This window comes from Pleuronectes platessa, chromosome 14 (genome assembly GCF_947347685.1).
Source record: "Pleuronectes platessa chromosome 14, fPlePla1.1, whole genome shotgun sequence".
Classification (NCBI taxonomy): Eukaryota; Metazoa; Chordata; class Actinopteri; order Pleuronectiformes; family Pleuronectidae; genus Pleuronectes; species Pleuronectes platessa.
Window position 1 is genome coordinate 14,520,974 of NC_070639.1, and position 21,677 is coordinate 14,542,650.

Here is a 21,677-nt window from a genome sequence, read left to right on the forward strand (position 1 = left end):
GGAAGAAGTAAATAAGTGATTAATAAAAGTGATTAAATCAGCCAGATAGGGCTTTTTTCAACATTTTCATAAATTTCTCAGATAATAATCCATATATCTTGATGAAAGGAACGAGGCACGTTTAAGGGACTGATAAAATAATCAATGTGTACAATTTGGTGCAGATCCATGTAAATCGCGTAAATTTAAACGTCTTCATAATGAGACTGATGGGCCTTGGCAGATGTATGTGCTTTACTGAGTCACATTCTAATAATAAAATGATATCCTATTGATAAATATGACTTCCAATCACTGTGCACGCAAACTCTTACCTGAATTATGATTAAATACATAATTTATTCCATGCAGAGTTTGACAGCTTAACTGTTAGAATCACTAACTGTAGATGTGTTCCTATTGTACTAACACAGCAAATGCCCCCCCCCCCCAAAATGAAAACAACAACAAAAGGTCACATGATGCATTAGCTCACAGATAAACACCTTTTTCATGAATTGACACTGAATCAAACTTTCCAAATAGACGCTCAGTTTTCCCCTGTGTGTGTGTTTTTCCCCACTCCACAAATGAACCTATTTCAAACTGTCTGACCTTGTTAGTGCCCCTGTTAGTATCCGGTCGCGTGTGCATTGTCTGGTCTGTGAGACCCGTAGACTGTGTATAGAAGGGCGAGAACACACACTCACCCTCTGACTACAAGGAAGCAAAGAGCCAGTTGCCATGGTAACTGCTGTGTCAGCTAACCTACTTTTGCGTGAACGAAGGACATTGGTCGATGAGAGAGAGAGAGAGAGTGAGAGAGAGAGAGAGAGAGAGAGAGAGAGAGAGAGAGAGAGAGGTGTATGGTATAGGTGCGCGAAGAGGATCCACAGACTCACGCACACACACACACACAAGCCCACAGGCACACACATACACAGGCACACAAACACAACCACACACACACACACACACACACACACACATACATATTCATTAAATTTGATCAATTTCATCTTCCTCCAGCGCAGACTGTGGGAGACTCTTGTGTTCTCTGTGGCATGATAGGATCATTATTCTATCTTATTGTATGAATTATTATTGATATTATTGATAGAGAAGTCTTTAGGTAAACCATGTTCACGCAGAAGAAAAAAAGGAATATGAACGTAGATGCAGTTGATGTCAGGTCAACACACACAACCGAGTTCTTAAAACATCTCTGGCACCACTCGTATTTATTTTCATATAGCTTCTCATAACAAGGATCACCCAAAGGAAAACATTTGATTACATTTAATAAAGACGGTGAAGCTTTTCTTTCTTTTATTTCAAAACAGAGCATAAAACGCTAAAAGCCCATTGGAAAAATGTAATAGGCCTATCTAACGCACCTTGCCATGTCTTGAGCAAACTGAACACCAAACTCTGATTCTACTCTTATGAAGGAAAAATAAGCAAAGAGCTCATTTTGAGGAGAGGGGAAAATAGGTAAAAAAAGAGTCCTCGGGGTACGTCTCCAAACATAAGAGGTTATAGAAAAAGTTAATGAAAATTAGATAAGAAAATTGAAAACACACAGATGAACTAACTGAGGAGGAAAGCATTAGAGGAAAGCTGGCGAGGTTGTCACTCGCATCCACACAAACACACTGTAAATGAAAACCATGTAGTTGCGGAGATGCTCTTTTCATTTTGTATAGAGACTGTATGTATAAGAAACAAGCTGCTCAGTTGGACAGTTACATGGTTTAAGAGTTCATCATTACCCACTTGAACACAGAGCTCTTCCCCCCTTCTATCTCTGAAAGACTAGTTTCTGCCTCTAATTGGCTCCTCCGCTATTTAACAGCATCCACCTTTTGTCTGTTATTGACAACGCCGGCTTCCTACAGGGAGCCCCGACTATGCCGCTTAAATGGATTGAGGGGATTTCCGTCCAATAATCATTTTTTATTTGTCCGCTTCTCCCCGTAGCTCCCCTCTAATTCTGAATCATTGACTGTGGAGAATTGTATTAAGCAGATGAAACGCACTGGGCCTGACATGAGTGGGTATGATAAAGAGAGAGAGAGAGAGAGGAGCTGTGAGCTTGGGCTCGTTGCCAGTGCTTGTGGGCCGCTGCGCTGCAGAGAGCCATTCAGAGTCAGGGTACGACAACTTGCACACACTCACACACACACACCTTTAACGCTGTTGAAGTCCAGTATGCTGCAGCCACAGGGAAATGGCAGCTCTCTGTAGATGAAGTGCAAAGGGAGCGTCTAAGTCTACCACAGTAGTAGAACAAAAGACTTGACCTTCACTTCATTTTTAGAATAATTCGTTTTTCTTCCAGACCAGTAGTGAATTCAAGGACCTCTTGAATTTACTACACTAGTCTGGATTATCTGTGGATTTTGTGGGTCCCTTGTGGATTCTAGTCACAAGAGACTATTTATATATGTGTAAACTGTATACTGTATATGACCTAAACAAGATCTGCAGGGGTCTAGATTCGGTTCAAGTTACACTCCCACCTCCAACTGGCTCCAAACGCAGCAGCCACAGGCTTCTTACTGGTTTTATCAGACATCATCACATCCCCCCCCCCCCCCATCCTTGCTTCTCTCCATTGGCTCCGTGTCTGTTTTAGAATGGATTTTAGGATTTTACTGATAATTTTAAAGCACTCCGGTATCTGGCCCCAAGCTACATCACAGAAGTCTTGACAACTTATGTGGCTCAGATTCTCGGGTGTTCCAAAGTCGAGGCTGAAAACTGAAGGTGCTTTAGCCATCAGGACCCCTCTGCTGTGGAACGACCTGATGAGATAAGGCTTGCACGGTCAGTGACTTCATTTGTAACACTTCTTAAAACAATTTTTTTTAGATTTGCTTTCATGTGATGTTGTATTATCTTTTTTTTCATTTTCTTATCACCTTGTCTGTTAATTATTTAATTATTTGATTGTCCCTCTACTGCTTTATAGTTTGTATGTTATATAGTATTGGACGACGTAAATGTTTCCTCCCTGTCACATTGCTTCTCGCCCAATTTTATTATTTATCCTGTCTTTTGCTTTGATGTCAAAGCACCTGTAAAGGTGATTTATTAATAAATTGTATTATAATTATTTCCATTCTCTGTTTTTTGCCTTGTCATTGTATGAAACATCACCTAGGATCTTATAGAGAATGTGCATGAACTTTCCCCTTGAACTAAGAGCCAGGGTTTATAGCCAGGGGGTAGTAATTTTCTAAAGTTCAGGAACTCTGGGGATGGGTCTTACAGCGCTTCAAAACTGAAGCGGCTAACTGACAGTTTACAGTTTACAGTTCTGAACATGACTGACAGACCGCCAGGGAGGTCATGTTTTAGAGTTTTGGCTGCGGTGTATGATACCATCTCCAGTAAGAAAACCACACCAGGAAACAGTGCTGGAAGAAGATAAAGAAGCTTAAACTACAAAAACAAGAAAGAACCACAACAACAAAGTAGTTTGAATGTCTGGAGGCGTTGTGAAGTCAGAGAGTAGTCTAGTCTCAGTGTTAATAGCATAACACTGTCATAATTAAATCAAATAACAAACCATGGCAATACTACAAGTTTTATTTTGAAAAGAATATCAGTGCTGAGGTTGCACCACATGCTCACCCTCCTCCTCCCTATTTTCTACGCCTCAGCAGTTCACCCTCTGCTTTTCACCGTGGGTGGTAAATAACGGGGGCCCACCCACACCCACCCAGGAAGGCGTCACTGTGTCACACCAACACACACACTCACAGACACAGGGACAATTGTACACAGACACACACACACGGGTCTTAATCACTCCATATCCCGGTGGGCCTGAATGTGAGCGCTGAGCAGGTCTGAACAGGTGGAAGGTGAAGGGAGCTTGCAAGTCATGGCTGACAGCACACACACACACACACACACACACACACACACACACACACACACACACACACACACACACACACACACACACACACACACACACACACAGACATCTTTGTTGTATCCATCACACATGATAATATTTATCCTAGAGGAATATTTCAGACACAATGCTCTGTTTTTTTAATCTTGATTTTAACATTTACCATTTAATCATTTCGCAATATGAGACAACTTACCTTTGATGACAATGTGGTCTTGGACACGATACAGTAATGTGGCTCATATTATTTTAGTAAGTTACAACGTGATGTACACACCTCGTTGAATCATTCGTCTTACATATTGCATTACACATGACAGTATTTTTGTATACAGGCCATAATATAGGCTATTATGTATGTATGTGCATGTTTATTTGTGTATTTTACTTGACTACAATATCTATATATAATCACACATGACAAGTATTTCGTTTATTAAAATCTTGTTTCATGTTGTCATTGTGCAGCATCTATATCTCTAACAATGGAGAAGTGGCCACCAGGTGTCGCCAGAAGCCGTCTCTCTCGCGACCCCACAGCTCATGTGTTTCTTCAGCTGGATGAAGTTGAGAGGAGATGAACGTGTGCTCCTGTCAGGTGCTCGTCACAGGGCGAGACAACACATGGACACACACCTGCTGGAGAAGGATCTTCTGCTTCTGTCTGCACAAATGACTCCGACACAACTGACTATTGTTCTGGAGGGAGGAAGACAATACCTGATGATAACCTGTGGGCTCTGTGTGAGGCGTGTCTGTGTGTGTGTTTCTGACTCCCATCAATCTTTCCTTGGTGCGTGAACGCGCGCCGCAATTGTGATCGGCGCGCGGATGATGGTGATGATGAGAGCGTGACCTCACCGCTTTCTGCACAGCTGCTGGGAGAGAGGGAGAGAGAGAGATAGACACAGTACAGAGGGACAGAGAGAGAGAGAGAGAGAGAGAGAGAGAGAGGGGGGTGCACAGCACAGAGGGAGAGTGCGAGGACGCGAGCCTCAGAAACAAGTTGGGGGAGACGCGGAGAGGATCGAACCAGCGGAGACACTCACAACACAACACGGGACTTCGTTGCTCGGCGCACGGGGGACTCCGTCGCGGGGGCGTCCGTGAGCTGCCTCCCGCTGCTGCGCTCCGCTGCTGCCCGGCATGCTCTGTGCCCCCGGCGGCGGCTCCTTCCTTCTTCTGCGGTCCACGAACCAGTCCCCGCGGCGTCCCCACGGCCACTGAAGCCCAGATGCTCGCCCTCTCCGCCGACATGGACGAGTCCTCGTCGCTGCTGGATCTGCTGGAGTGCTCGGTGTGCCTGGAGCGCCTGGACACCACGGCCAAGGTGCTGCCGTGCCAGCACACCTTCTGTCGCCGCTGCCTGGAGAACATCGTCAGCTCGCGGAACGAGCTCCGCTGCCCGGAGTGCCGCATCCTGGTGGACTGCGGGGTGGACGACCTGCCTGCCAACATCCTGCTGGTCCGCCTGCTGGACGGCATCAAGCAGCGGCCGCAGCGAGGCAGCATCAGCGGGGGAGGAGGAGGAGTGGGAGCCGGCGGCAGGCAGTCCCTGGCCGGCGGCTCCCTGCAGGGATACGCGGCCGGGCTGTCCGCCTCCCCTCCGGGCATCGCGATCCGAGAGCTGCCTGTAGCCACCCGGAGCTCCCCAGTGAAGGTTTGTCACTTTCCCACTATACACACCACATGACCCCGCAAGCTCTCTCCGTGGAGCAGCCAAACTATGTCCAAATGTTTCCACGTTTTAGTCACCGTTTGTCAACAAAACAACTGCAACACAACTTCAGCATTCACTCGATTTGCTGGCCGTGCGGCTGCTCGGAAGATCCGCATGTGTTTTGAGGGGGAGAAGGTGTTTTTGAGGGCCGATTGTTGTGATGATTTCCCCGCTGTGTGTTTGCTGGGACTGGGGGAACAGTGTGTTCACTGAGTGAGGCTGGCTGACTGCAGCAGAGATGGTTTGATAATGAGGATGAGGAGGAGAAAATCAACAACTTGGAAGCAGAGTCCAACTTATGAGAGGGAAGAGGAAGAAAAACATTGCATCACCATAATATCGAAGTGATATTTAATGAAACGCAGACGTGAGTTGCTGTGGCTGTTGCTGATGACACAGATGATGCATTGGCTGTTGTTGTGTTGCCTTTGCAGAATAATGTACCTGTGATGATGTGAAGGCATTTTGACATCATCTTTTCTGTGATGCTGCTGAACTGAACTTAGAGAGAGAGAGAGAGAGAGAGAGAGAGAGAGAGAGAGAGAGAGAGAGAGACTGAGGAGGGGTGGGAGGTCACCTGTCCTGTTGTAGCCCAGTTGCCCCCAGGCTGCAGCAGCGTGAGGTTTCATAACCCCACCAGCTCAGTGGGTGAGGAGCGGGGGAGCGTTGTTTACTTGCAGTGCACAGACTAGTGCACATCCAGTGCGCTGTTATTTCAAAGCATGTTATGGGAGATGTTTCAGGGGAATGAGGCAGTGAGTCAGACAGTGTGATATCATCGACTCTGTTATGCAGAGAGAACATCCTCTTTTGCCTCCAACTGGAATCTCAAATCTTCTCCCCCCCCCCACCCTCTGGCAGTTGCATAAATGAGTCGTTTTATTGTATCTCGTCATATCCTTAGTATAACGTAATGCAGGATCTGGTGTTGCAATGAAAAACACACAGATGTATGTGATATTGTTCCTTTCAGAGCATGAATTCCTTTTTTCTATCCCGTAATGCATCCAGGAGCACAATGCAATCACAGAAATGTCAATTTCATCTGACCAGCGGCAAAGAAATCCCCAAATATCCATACGAGATACAAAGTGAAAAAAAAAGTGCCAGCAGTTCCTCTCTGCTCAGGTGTCAGTGAGAGCATAAAGAAACAATGATTTATGTGATATAAAAAAAGAGAGGAAACACTAGCCATGACTTCATCCCTTTGACAGAGTTTCCTCTTACACGCTTTTCCTTTTCAAGACAGACAACATTTCCAGGCTCGTGCTGTAACTTGCTGAGCTGGCTATACTGTATTTGTCTAAGGCGAGCTCCACTTGTGTGTTTTCTGATTAGTGCAAATCCGATTTGCATGAGGGTGGTCGTGGGCAGGCATGTTCTTGTTTGTATTTTTTCTTCTTCTCTCCTTTTGAGTTAAGCGATACCCCCAATGAAGAAGAACGCTGTAAATTATCAGGCCAAGAAAGGCCTCGCCATCAGCTCCCAGACCCTCCCACTGAGTACACCAAGACTTATCAGGCGTGTGAGCCATTGATTGAGGCAGTGGAGCTCTTTGGCGTGATGGAGTGCAGCGGCGGCAGCGAGCGGTCGCTCATTCATGGCGACGAACAGGAATTCAAACCCTCAGTGACATTTCCACTAGCACTTATCCCCCCACTTCAATTCACTCAATAAACTTTACCGGTCCCTGCAGAGCAGTTTTACGGATGGCACATGAGGACACAAAGCACATATACAAAAAGACACAACAATGCAGAGTTTTAACAGCCAGAATATGTTAAGGTCACACTGTGCGGGATACTTTAGAGACGAATGCTTATCATAAGTTTCTCCAGCCCAAGGGGACATCTTTGTCTACAGTTTACGCTGGACAACATTAACTAGAATAAATGACATTTCTACGAAGCGAATTAATGACTCGTGTTATATTGTGAAAAATAAGAGAAATAGTAAGATGACAAGAAAGAGTTGCAGTATCACACAGACACCTCCACAGCCCATTACCCTCAGCCATGCCCTGCAGTCACTTTGCCCAGGTCTCGTCCAGGCTCCCCTGGGACCAACGGTCAGTGATGTAAGAGAGAATCATCTTACTCAGGTGTGTGTGTGTCTCTGCGTGTGTGTGTGTGTGTGTGTGTGTGTGTGTGTGTGTGTGTGTGTGTGTGTGTGTGTGTCTATGCATTGGGATGTGCGTCTCTCTGCACACGAAGACTCAACTTACAAACAGCATTAAGATGCATCACGCATTGTGTGTGGATATGATTATTACCTGATTACATTTCCACATGTGTCTCCAGAAGGGCGGACACTTTTTCTGAAAATCAAGTTTGAACGAATTTGGATTGACAAATTGATTTGAATGTATTTGAATTATCAGTGCAAGGATGTGGAATGGCTGAAGAAAGAACGATGGTTCTGATCTGGATCTGGATCAGGGAGCGGATCCAGCAGTTGTTTATTTTTCACTTACTTCAATATTCCGTGATTAAGATGTTTTTTGACATTATTGTTGATTTCTAAGAGAATAAATTATGGATCTTGGATGAAAAACTGACAAATTTAGAGAACTGATATCTATGAGTGTTTGTCATTCGGTATGACTGGATTGAATTAAAGGGGACTGTCCTGAGGAATGAGCTCTCTGAGTCCCACTCTTCTGTTTCTAGTTGTTGGATATGGACAATGCATTTACACTCGTATTCAGTGTGGTCACAATGCGTCTGATCGGATCACAGCCCTTTCACAGTGTGTCTTGGTTGCATTTAAACTTGTCCTTTTGTGTGGTCAAGCTCTATTTAATTGCAATCCGATCACCCCTGTCACACTTTTAAGTTCAGGTGTAAATGGGGTAAAAGAGCTGTGGAATTCCTGCTGGAGTCAAGTGTGTCTCTAAATGACTGAGCACCGCCGCACTCTCACAGCCACTGAAGCAGTCGAACGGGTCACACGCTGAACACCAGGAGCTAAGGGTTGTAGATAAGAATGAATGTGTTGCTATGGAAATGGAAGAAGAGGCAGACGTGCTGAGTCAGGAGGAAGTGGAGCTCTCTCACCTGCTCTTCTGCTCCTGGAGCGTCTGGTGCCGGAATTTGTGCTTTGACCAGCGAGATTTTATCAAGGCTGATCAATTCTCCGTTTTTTTCCCTTTTCTGACAGCTTCTTTGTAAAATTAACTTCTCAGAAAAAAGGCAATTTGCCAAAAGGTAGTAAAGAACAATACCTGCGCTGAATTTCCTCCGAATGTTTCATCCTGTCTTTCCGGTTCTGCTTTCCGTGCTAAATCAGTGACCGGGTCAAGAATTCATCTGCAGAGTCTGTTGTCTTGGTTTCTCTCTCTTTTTTCAGCCCAAAGACAAATTGTTGAGCCCGTCAGCAGCTGATGACTTTGGCAAGCCTCGTCCCTCAGCTGCAGTGTTGTACATCAGCTGTCATCCAAATGCCCAGCCACTTGTTCGCCCATTCACAGAGTGAAGACTCATGCAGTATGCAGACAAAAGAGCTGTTTTAACCACGAAGCAGCCATACAGTACAGAGAATGATGGGACTGATGAATCTCTTTTTGTTGTTGTTTGTTGTACAATGTACTGCTCTGCAGCTGCTGTACCCATTTGGCCTTGGACAGATTTCCCATGGGACAAAAAAGTGTTTTTAATTTGGCCGCTTTTCACTGTTAAGAAAACCCACTAACGGCAATTCATTCAGGAGAGACCTCGATTCAACTGCTTGACAAACATTTATTGATACGTGCACAGAGAGAGTGATGTGAATGTTGGAGTCTTTCGGTGTTTTAGACCCCTATGTGATGTCATCAGGATTAGAAGGAGGTGGAGCAGAATGCAGGACAGGAATCCCCCCCGGGGGTCTAGACACTGTTGGTGGTTGAGGATCTAGATAAGGTGATAATGATTCTGCTGAAGATTGGAGGAGATTGGGGTGGAGGTGGGTTACACACATCACTGTAAGACGGCTGACTAAAGAAAAGAGGGGAAGGGATTTAAGGTTTGACAGCAGCCGCCTGATTGGCTGGAAGAGACTGTGACAGACTTTGATTGGCTGTCTACAAACGCCCACAATGAGCAGATTAATAAGCAAAAAGAGAGTGAGAGAATTGAGTTTGATTGAGTGGGGGAAAGTCTTCCTGAACGAACTTACGATAAGCTTCATTGATACAATCTGCATCGTTTTTTATCGGCTCCTTCTCCGATCCGCGGCGATGGAAACATGACATCTGGTTGAACACGATCATTTCTCAGCCCTCCTCTTTCCTTTGGGATTCTAGACGCTGAAGGAGCTTTAAACTTCCAGGAGATCTCGTAAAAAATAGCCATGAACGTTTGAGTACTTGTTGCTTTCAACAGCAATTTCTTTTTTTTGTGTGCAAAATCCAACATTGGCCAGACGTGCAGTCACCTTTGAGTTTGCAAAGGGACTGAAGCAAAAGACATAAAATTAAAACTACAGTAACTTTGTCACGAATGTCCGTCCTTTGTGCTTTCTTCTGTTGTGTGTTTCGTTTTCTGCTTCCGATGACTTAGTTTCCAATTACGGGAAAATATAAATCTGAAGGGTCAAACTCCTCCACCAGAAGCCACCAGGCTAATCAACTGCTAATTTCGTTGATAAGTCGTATTTGATGAGGCTGGCATCTTCACAGCTCGATGTTTTATAAAATGTTTTCCCAAACCTTCTCATCAGTTCTGCTTTAGTTATTCACGTCCTCACTCTGACTCATGCCGTATTATTTTAGAAAGAAAATGGAGCAAAGCACAGATTGTTGAAAAAACACCTTCTACTTTCAACAGACTTTAACTGCATTTAACAAGCAATTTGTCAAAGACAGAGAGTGGATCAGTTATTTCTGCTCTTTCTCTGGCATATGATGTGATTATTATCCATGTTTTTGTAGATCGGAGGAGTTGTCTTGTTATTGCTGCCAAAGAGGTGTTTATTCTTCTGTTCGTCTGTTTTTCATTTGTTTTTCCCACAAATACCAGAATACCAGGTTTCAGTTAAATTTTGTAAGTCCATGGCTCGAGAATGCAGTTATTAGTTGTTGAAGTTATTTCTTAACCTTGTGAGACACAGCACTTGTCTGTTTTCTCACGAAGCCCTGCATCAACCTCGTAACACAGAGATCTGACACACCTATGCCATGATTGTGTATCATTTTGTTGAATACTGAGCTATTATTCCATCAACCAAATTCAGTACGACTAACAAAACGTATTTTGTCACATCATGCAGTTTTGGTGAAGGTTTGCAGCCTGTGAGTGCTTTGTAGTTTGTGTAATTATTTCTGTACGGAGGAGAAGAAAAACCGCTTCAGACTGAGCCTTCTATAACCCCACAGTTGTCTTTTTGCCATGTGTCATTCCTTGCAAATCCCGGCCTTGGCCAAATAGAACACATACAAAGCAATGAAACAGTTGAAAGTATTCACACAATAATGGAGTAATTTTCCAACAGCGAGTCAGAACAGATTTTAGAGGGATACAGTGAGGTAATAATCCTGTGCTTAGGTCGCCTTTCAGACTGAGCTAATGGCCTGAGGACTGAACCTCAAGACGATGCTTTACATCAGCTTTACATCAGTTGTCACAAAGGTAAAAGTTGCAAAACAGGCTGAAGCTTAATGCTCAATGCATGACAGTGGTCCTGCCTGACAACGACAACAATCACAGTTTCACGCATTGGAAACACACAACCTACATGGGCGGCTTTCATCCTAACGTACCATGACAACTATTAATACAATGCTAAAGAGAATGAACACACATCAGGTAAGGCAGCTGTGTCCGCTTTCACATTGGAGTGATTTGATTGGCTCGTGGCCGCTCTAGAGTATTTGTTTGAACACCACTTCAGTGGCTGGTTCGGCCGTCTCTGCATTAAAAGTTTGTCTCTGCCCAACTTCTGCCGTACACAGCACGAGTATCGTGACACAAACAAAACCACAACGCATGACATCTGCCCACTCAACGTGAACGCCAGCCTCTTGTGTGACGTGTCCAACATCAAACCCCTAACACTTATAACACAAGACTCCAGATAACGAAGGTTTTACATTGTTACTAAATCAATACCTGGCAATTGCAGTGTTGAATAAATTATTGAGTTTTTTTTAATCTGTACTGGCCTTGCCTGGTCAGCTTTGTTAGGTATATACTGTATATTAGAGTGGGTTGTTTTTTAAAGAGTGGGGGCTTATGGATTGGTTACACCCTTGTGACAAACGGTTGGCCCTGTTTCATATTCATAAAGCCTATCTCATCATTTTAATGTGATCAATAGTCTTCTATATGAACCAGAGTTGGGTTGTTGTCAGGTAAAGACCACCTTGATGGAATAGTAAAGGACCTGACAATCAAAATGTGACACTAATTCAGAGAGGGTAACGTGATGTTATCAGCTCCTTTATTCTGAAAATACAGTTTTCTAATCAGATCTTTAACGCTGTAACATTCATGTATAAAACCCTGTGTGTGAATAAACAATATTATGTTTAATTTTACTTGCATAGTCACCAAGAAAAAAATTAGAGCTTCCCTTTGACAAACCTCTTTGTGACAGTGGGGATATTTGCGGCTCGTCCATTTTGCATCAAGCTTTGTGTCACGATGATCTCAGCCTTTGATCTTCTCCCCATAACCTGTATTTACCTGGGGTTTCCGTGGCAACATACTACTGCGAAGACGCCACCTTCTTTCATCTCTGGAGCGAGACAGTGCTTTGCCCTGTCATTCCCTTGTGTGTGTGTGTGTGTGTGTGTGTGTGTGTGTGTGTGTGTGTGTGTGTGTGTGTGTGTGCGCGCATGTGTGAGGATTAGATGGGTGTTCCAAAAAGGAAACAGCTTGTTATCAATACCTCTAATGATCCTTTGAACCTCCTCATATTATAGTGTACTAGATCCCGCTGCACACACACACACACACACGCACACACGCACACAAAGAGAGAAATGAGACCAGTGAGATCCTCTCTGACTTGAGAGGATGAACTGTGTGTGTGTGTGTGTGTGTGCGCGCACGTGTGAGCCATCTCTCTTTGCCATCCCAACCGTTCTTGGTTAAATTAATTCACACACTCACCCGCACAAACATATTTTTCTCCTGTTTCGCTCTTTACTCATTCTTTCTCATCCTCCTCTCGCCTTTTCTCTGATGTTCATGTGCAGAGAATTTAATGAATTTTAGCGTTACCACACCATGAAGCTTCCTTAGACACACACACACACACACACACACATGCACACACACACGAGCCGTGCCATTTAAGCAGTAGTTAAAACAAGACGACTGCGTTCTGTGTTCCTGGGGATGTCTTAGACACGATGCTGTCTTGTGCTTTTGTTACGTATATGTGCTCAAGATGTGTGTATGAAGGCGTGTAGTGTGCGTTCATCTATTTCCAGGCCTGAACGTTAGTTTGCCAGTTGTGTTTTTCTGTACGTCTTGTACAAGGCACAATCGGATTTTGAATGGTTTGTGACGAAGCTGCCCACGTCCACTATTCACAATGTTGTTGAAACCGTTTTCCTGCCAAGATGTACCGTGGTAATGTTTCCCCCGGATTGTTGTTCTTTTTGGCTTGGAAACAGCCTCTGAAATTGCATTCATTTTTTTACTCTGCTTTGAAATACAGTGATACTAAAAATACCAAATAAACAAGAATATGGAAAATTAAATTCCAACAGAGTCCCTGGCAAATGGTGGATTTGATGCAGTGGAATGGGGATGTTGTCAGCAGCAGGAAGGGTATACATTTCGAAACCCAGTCTGTGTTCAGTTTGCATGTTCTCCCTGTTTGCTCCGCTTCTTCCCACAGTCCAAAGACATGCAGATTGGGGTTTTGTTAATTGGAGACTCTGAAATGTCCATATGTATTAATGAGAGAGTTGTTTGTCTCTGTATGTCAGTCTTGTGACACGCTGTCCACCGGTCCAGGGTGTACCCCTCCTCTTACCCACAATCTGCTGGGATTGGCTCCAGTTCTCCCAGTGACCCTCAAAAGGATAAGCGTTATTTTTGATAATGGATGGATGGACGGATAATAAGTAATTTTACGGTGAAAGGGTTAGGGTTAGGGGTTAGGGTTAAATGACAGATTACGCATCCATTTAGTGCTGGTTGTGGAGCCAGCAAATTATCTTCGCTCCTCACGTTGATCTTGATTCTGAAAACGCAGCTCTAGCTATCATGTTGATAATCTACTCCTGTCAGAATGGGGCCTTCGTCTGATCGCTCATTATGGAGCTTCTTTACATAACAGCGTTGCCCTAATTACTTGAGTCCATGTTGCTCTGGATCTGGGTGATGCCATCTCACATCACTCTCATCCTTGGCCCTGTCTGGAGATGGATGCAGGTTGATCACATCACATGATGGATGGAGGCTGAGTGGTGGTTGCGGGCAGCTTGTAGCCCGGGAGATGGGGTAATGAGTGTAGTGTGTGTTGTTTAGTTTTGTGTGGGGGGGGGGGTGAATGTGTAATGGGTGTTGAAGCCTAAACAAGCTTGGGAGCTTGACTGCTATTCCCACGGGTGGATGGCTGGAATCTCATCAATCCCTTCCCCCAGTTGCACAAATACACACATGGGCACATACACATACACACGCACAATAGGTTAAAGGGTTAACCCCCCCACTCTTGATGCCATTGTTACTATGGAGATGAGGGTGAGATGTCACAAGCCACCGGTCAATCCAGAACATTTCATACAGAGGAATGGCGCCTTTTTTTAAAGGTTTGAATTAAAAAGCATGAAGCCGTGACATGTAAACATTAAGATATTCTAACATCACGTTAAGACATTTCAATATCGAGCAGTTCAGAGAGAAATCAGTTTATACATATCTTTATGTCTGTTTGACGTAGGTGCATATTTGATCAAAATTGTGAAGACAGAGAAAAGAGGAATAATATAAACTGGGAATGTAAATCCTGGCCAATAGGAATCTTTGGTTGCAGATGTTGATGCTGATATTTTGCAGAAAAGATTTCCAATATCGGTAAGTTATGGAGAGTTTAAGTTTAAGGCATACTCTTTGCTGCGAGTTTGACAGTCTTGTTATTATCTATCACAGAACTTTACCTTTTGGAAGAGGGACATCGAGCGCTACACGTCCGTCTTTGTATATTGACTCCATCCTCATTGGCCTGGAATTCAGAAATTGCCCCCAAACTACTTTATCCATCTGTAGCTCTTTATTATATATTTATTTACACAAAATCAAAGAGATTAAAGATCAATTTCTAATCGACCTGAATATTAATTGAAATGAACAATTCTTCTCATGGTTACAAGCCCCAGGATGTAGCCCAAGAAAAAGTATCCTAAGAGAACAGGGCCAAGCATTGAAATGACCACAGTTCACTATAGATGCTGTTCCTTGTGCTTTCTGTGCTACTTGCAGGTGAGAAAGTCACAGCTTGGCATCGCACTGTATCTGTGCAACTAATGAAAGCTACATTCAAACCTAATATCCTGCGTCTGTCTGTAACTGTCAATATGTAAAATTACCTCAAGCAGCAAAGAGCTGTTTTCTGCAATGTCGGGAAAAAGTGCTCGGAGTCATAGTTTGAGCCTCCAGGTAGTTTTATTTTTGTGTTCAGACTCTGCTGACTCCCGTCAGGAGCATGCGACATAATGTGTGTGTCTATTGAAACAAGGGATGAGGTTCCAGCGGTGATGTGCTTTGAGAAGTAGAACGGTTCTCTTGGGGGAAGCTCTTCGTGGAAACACAATGTGGTTTCTCCAGGTGTCAGACGGTGCCTGTGTGTGCGTGTGCAGTTGTGTGTTGGTGTGTGTGTGAATATGTTTCACTTCCGTCCCATCTTGTTGCAAAAAAAGCCTCCTCCATCCTCCACCTCTTCATCTTTCTCTGTTATAGAGAGATGCAGAAATGCACCCACCACCTACGTTAGACTTGGCAGGAGACCGAGTCTTGGCTAAGGTAGAAAGGAGAGATCGGTGTACACACACGTACACACACTAACAGACACTGCCAGATACACACATCTTAAGAGAATTTGGGGAACATGGCAGCGAATATGGGTCGCCCTCTTCATCGACCTGCTGTTCATTCTCACAGCTCACAACTTCAATTCATCACCAGCGGTGTTTATGGATCTTCATGGACTCATTCTTTTCCCAGTTTTCTTATTTGACCCCCGGGACTGATTGAACTTAGAGGAAGTTAAGTTCCGCCCTAAAAATGAAACAGGTTTATTCTGCTTTTTTGGCAGATTCAATGTCTGTAAACTACGTTTAGAAAAGCGGGACAAGAGACACTAAAGATAAAACATCAGGACAAACTAGAGATACTTTAATTTCACATATGAGGTATTGAGATATTCAAATGTAATCCTAGAAACCCTAAAACGTGGTTTTGAGTAATAAAATAAATACACTATGTATACACTGTATTAGTGTGGTGATTGCATGAGGCCAAAATACTTTTAGGTCAGTATAAATGTCACTGCTGGCCCAATAACATTGCAGGGATACCATTGCACCACCAGTGAAGCATATGGCCTCCATTAACTGCGACCATGAGCATTACCCCGGCCAAATTGTGACAACTGGAATACAAAGTCTTCTGGATGAGGACGGATGGGACATTCTTCTGAAATGTGTTCCGCCTGCATGTGACATTTTTGGGGGTCAGATCAGAGCATTTCAGGTTATTTCGGGACACACTCTGATGCACAGTGTTCATGGCTGCAGTACAACTGTGATCAGCTTTCCACTCTGACGTCTGTGTCCAAACATCCACTCCTGGCTCCGTGTGTGTGTGAGAGAGAGAGAGAGAGAGTGTGTGCAAAATGTGCATATGTGTGTTTGTGTATGCATAAATACTATGTGTGCATGTTTGATTTGGCGCATGCATGCGTAAGTGGGGTTCGATGGTGGTTTCTGTGTGTGCGTGGGAATGTATTTGCTATGTATGCATGCATGCAATAAGTGTATAAATCACTGTGTGTGTGTGTGTGTGTGTGTGTGTGTGTGTGCGTGTGCGTGTGTGTATGTGTATATGTGGTGTAGTCTGGCTGCTTTATGTTTTTATGCAGAATTTCTCAAGCTTTTCTAAAACTGAACTTGTCTAACGCAGTGTATGTGTGTGTGTGTGTGTGTGTGTGTGTGTCTGGGGGTGTGGGTGTGTGTATCTGGTCATGGGAGTGCATTAAACAGAAAGGGAGGGTGCAGGGAAAGTTGGAAGTTAAACGTGAAAGCCTGTGGCAGTTATCTAGTGACTTCTAGGCTGAGCGTCTGCTGTGTTTTACAGTGATCTTGAGGTCTTCTCCCTCCGAGACAGGGATTATGTAAGCAGGGACAAGCGAGGCCAAATACCACACTCCCTCCGGATGTGTTGTGTTTAGACTGGGAACAGTGGGAACACTGGTCAAATGAAATGTAAAAAAACATCTTCACATTCTCCAGAGACCCTGAGCTGACTGTCACTGTCTCCGGTATATACTGGACTTGTTCATTCTTGTCTTTGAAGTGTCACTTTAGGAAGAGAGAGGTGGAACGGGAGGAAGTGAGAGAGGACGAGACACATCAACAGGTACTTGTTACCATGGCGACATGCACAGATCAGTTCACTGTCAAACATCTACAGCGTCTTAAGGGAGAGTTTACTTTCCAGTCCGTGTTTATGCTTGTGGTAGTAAAAGTTTCCTACAATCATTTATTGCAGCCTAGAAGATTTGATGAAATTATTGCATGGAAACTTTACAAAATGGAAAAAGGGAATAAAATGCCGGGTTCCTACGGTCATGAAAAACCTGGAAAAGTCATGGAATTTTAAAATGTGTTTTTCCAGGCCTGGAAAAGTCATGGGAAAAAAATAAGATCCTAAAAGCTTTGGAAAAGTCGTGGAAATTTGTTATATTCATATTTTCATGTCGTTCATTTACGCTGCGTTTTAAATAATTCATATAGTTTTAAAGAAATACGCTCAAAATATAAGCAGGCATACTTTGGTTTGTGTCATTTAAGGTATACTGTATGCCTTGGAATTCTCATTGTTAGTTTAAATACTACATTTTGTCACTTTTTCTCGTATACAACGAGATTTCACAAAATGTTCTGTCATGGAAATTTGGTTTAAAGTTATTGAAAAGTCATGAGAATCCATTAGTCAAAATGTGTATGAACTCTGAAAATGCCAAAATAAACAGCAAAAATCGGACTTAAAAGGTTGTACTTTGTTTGCATGCAGCATTTTGACAGCTGAAGCGGATTCTTCACAGTTTTCAGGAGATTTGTCAGACATGATTTGTGTAAAAAGAACATCTAGAGCCTCAGAGGTTGGATGCTTGGGGACGTCTGCGGCTTAATTTGTCATTTAACCTAAGAAAATGAATCTGTTCATTCTCTGCGTGACCCAATTAGTGTCAGTGAAGGAAGATCGTTCACGCAAATGAGACAAACACCAGTTTACTGACTCATTCAGGAGCTTCAGCCCGATCATGGTGACAAAAAGTCGAGTTATGTTTATCTCAGAGGATTCGCAGAAGTAGCAGGAAAAAACAACTGTCCTCCCCTGCATGAGCAACTCTATTTTTAATTCGTGTGAATGTACAGATTGCGATGCCACTGTTATTATTCTGCTGTAAATCACGGCTGGAATCAATCTCGCAGACTTTTCTCACTCGCCATCTTCCATCCTCCAACTTTTTATTCCCATTTTGTTTCTCACAGCCGGGCATCAAGAGTGACACATTGGCCAAAAGGCTGCCTTTATCAACGCCCTCCATATACTGTGATGAAAAAGCAAACTCATAATTGTTGCACTGTAAAATGTATCATTGTTTAAATGTCAAACTACACTTTAATGGCTAAAGACTGAGCTGCTAGAAAGCAGAACTATGAATAATATATTACTGTTACCTTTTAATATGCATGTACTTACATGTACGAATTTCCAAAAGCATGGGAATTGTAAAGTTAGAGAGGTTCCGCTATTGAGTAGCTTTCCAATACGAGTGCATTTAGAAAATTAAGTAATTAAGTTATTGATGCTGTTGTGTGGCCTGGCTCATGTTAAACCCTTTGAAAAACAAATACACTCAGAGAATGAATGCCATTAAACTTCTTTTATTATCTAGATTGATTGTCAGGACTGAAAATAAACAATTAAATTCAGGAATACACAACAGTAAACTCATTAAGCACCAAAAAGTTCATCTATCGCAGAACTTTACCTTTTGGAAGAGGGACATCGAGCGCTACACGTCCGTCTTTGTATATTGACTCCATCCTCATTGGCCTGGAATTCAGAAATTGCCCCCAAACTACTTTATCCAGCTGTAGCTCTTTATTATATATTTATTTACACAAATTCAAAGAGATTAAAGATCAATTTCTAATCGACCTGAATATTAATTGAAATGAACAATTCTTCTCATGGTTACAAGCCCCAGGATGTAGCCCAAGAAAAAATGTCCTAAGAGAACAGGGCCAAGCATTGAAACCACTTCAGTTCACTATAGATCCTGTTCCTTGTGCTTTCTGTGCTACTTGCATGTGAGAAAGTCACAGCTTGGCATCGCGCTGTATCTTTGCAACTAATGAAAGCTACATTCAAACCAAATATCCTGCGTCTGTCTGTAACTGTCAATATGTAAAATTACCTCAAGCAGCAAAGAGCTGTTTTCTGCAATGTCGGGAAATAAGTGTTGTGTGGCCTGGCTCATGTTAAACCCTTTGAAAAACAAATACACTCAGAGAATGAATGCCATTAAACTTCTTTTATTATCTAGATTGATTGTCAGGACTGAAAATAAACAATTAAATCCAGGAATACACAACAGTAAACTCATTAAGCACCAAAAAGTTCGTCTGTCATCCTTCTTGCTTCGGAGCTGTCTGTCAAATTTATCGCGTTTTCAAAGTTTGCAGCTGCAGTTCGTCCTCTTTTCTTTTCTCTTCTTTCTCTCTTCTCTCCTTTCTCTTTCACGCGTCTCCACTTCCTCCCTCTCATAATGCTCGTCTCTGTCTCTGACTGACGTTTGTCCTCTCAGACGGGGGGACCTCCAGCCGCCACATCTCAGCTCTACGTTCATTCTCTTCGTCTGTCCCGTTGGCCGAGCTCCAAACTCGTCTCAGTTTCTCTTTGCTCGAGTCCTGCCAGCGCTGGTAAAGCACCACGGGTCATCACGCTGTTCTCTGGCACCGGCTGCACCTCGTCGCCATTTGGGAAAACTCTTCGCATGTCCGTTGTCAGTCTGTTGTAAAATTTGGGGAAAACACTCTTGTAGCTCGGCCAGTGTATAGTTTTTAAGTCTTGAAAGGTTGATATTAATCCATCAGTTACCCTAACCCTTCAGTTAAATAATCAGTGGTGTCTTTTGCACCGCATGATGTTTGCAAAGTACCAGTTGTATTTGTCTTTGACGATCATTGTTATTTTTTATATCTGAAAATGTCCGACGAAGAACTGGGATCAGAAACTTATTTTTCCTCTCTGTCTCCATTCTGATCACCATGATTATGAATCAATTTGTTCTCTTGTCTGTGGTTCCCTTTGTTGTCCTAACCGTCTGTCTCCTCTAGGATGTAGGATTTGTTTCGGTATCACTCCTCTTTTGCTTTGCACGGTCTGTCATGTGGTTGACTGCAGAGTTGTGGGTTTTTTTAATGCAGCTACTGGAGAAATCAGGAAGCCGATGAGAGCAACAAATCTGACGGTTAATGCACATGTGGCTGAGTTGTGGTCATGATTAATGCTTTAAAAAATCAAAGTTGTGATCTTGACACAGATTATTCTCCGTCATTATTATGGTTGGTTGCTGAAATCCGGTGTCCATTAGGAACTGGCTCCTACATGGCTGGTACCTAAGGGACTGAATTACACCGCAGACTTCTGTGGCTCATTCTACTGTTGGAGCGATTAACTGAAATGTATTGAACATTACGTTTAACCAGGAAATGGTTGGAAACAATTTGACTGATTGCGTGACCTTATCAAGGAGTGTGTATGTCCCTGGTCCCAGGGGTGGGGAGGCAATTAATGTTGATTTTGGAGCTGGAATATTTTATTGGATTAGGCATTAAAACTCTTATTTACTGTTAAATGATTGTAGTTGGGTAAGGTCTGATTTATTATGTAGATTTGTTACAAATTGTTATGAATTGCCTTAGCAATGAGGAAGTCGCTCTTATTGTCGTTATTTTTGTAATTTTTTTTTTTTAAAGAGAACAGTTTCTGTCACCATTAAGGCACCGGAACAGTTTTACCATTTTTTCGATTTTAGCACTGATATCAGTTACATCCCAACAGTGTCCAACCCTAATTTTGATTATAATCCTTTATCATTCTGTCATATGATCTATCCCAGCCGAGGCTATCCGTGTCTGTGACGAAGAATCAATTACTATCGAGTCCCTCTCCGCACGCAGATCACAGCCGTTCACATCCTGTCATGGCCTGGTTCCAGCATCACCCCATCACATCCCTGAACTGTTTGTCTCAAGACTAGAACCAGGCTGAAGTGGAGTGCGGCGCCTAACACAAATTTTATGTGGATCGTCGTGGTCTTCAAAGAGGCTGGTGATGGTTGTGTGATGGCAGCATTAATCAACTGGGTGGAAATGTGCTGGAGAGCCACAGGAGATACTGGCGCTGTAGTGAAACTGGGACAGTGTCAGACCCCGCAGCCACGGCTTTCCCTCTTCCTCCTCTCTGAAAACACTTTTTCATACATTAACCCCATTTCTCTCTTCATCAGCTCGCTCCGCCTCTCTATCTCACCCTCCTCCATGCCTCCTCTTTTTTTTTCTGTGGCTCCCCAGTATCCCGGCTTTGTTCCGTTCCATCCTGCTGCTTGGTAATGACAAGAATGACAAGTGTGCTGTAAAAGTGACGGTTAATGAGAGGTAAAATTAACAGATCCCTAGGAATGGAATTAAAAGAATGCAATGGATGTCTGTGCCTTTTATGAGAAAGGAGACCTGCAACTGCAGAAGCAGCTTTGAGTGCTGTTTAACAAGCTGCCATTTGAAAGATAACACGCTGGAAGACACTGAACTACAATAACACA

At 43.3% G+C, this 21,677-nt stretch overlaps 1 protein-coding gene across 1 annotated transcript in view; it reads left to right on the forward strand.

Moving 5' to 3' along the window:
• Positions 1 to 5,141: 5,141 nt before the first annotated feature.
• Positions 5,142 to 21,677, forward strand: part of LOC128455939 (E3 ubiquitin-protein ligase SH3RF3) — a 93,625-nt gene continuing 77,089 nt past the window's right edge. Inside the window, exon 1 of the mRNA XM_053439910.1 lies at positions 5,142 to 5,567. Within this exon, the coding sequence (XP_053295885.1) occupies positions 5,142 to 5,567 (426 nt within the window). The remainder of the gene's footprint in view (positions 5,568 to 21,677) is intronic.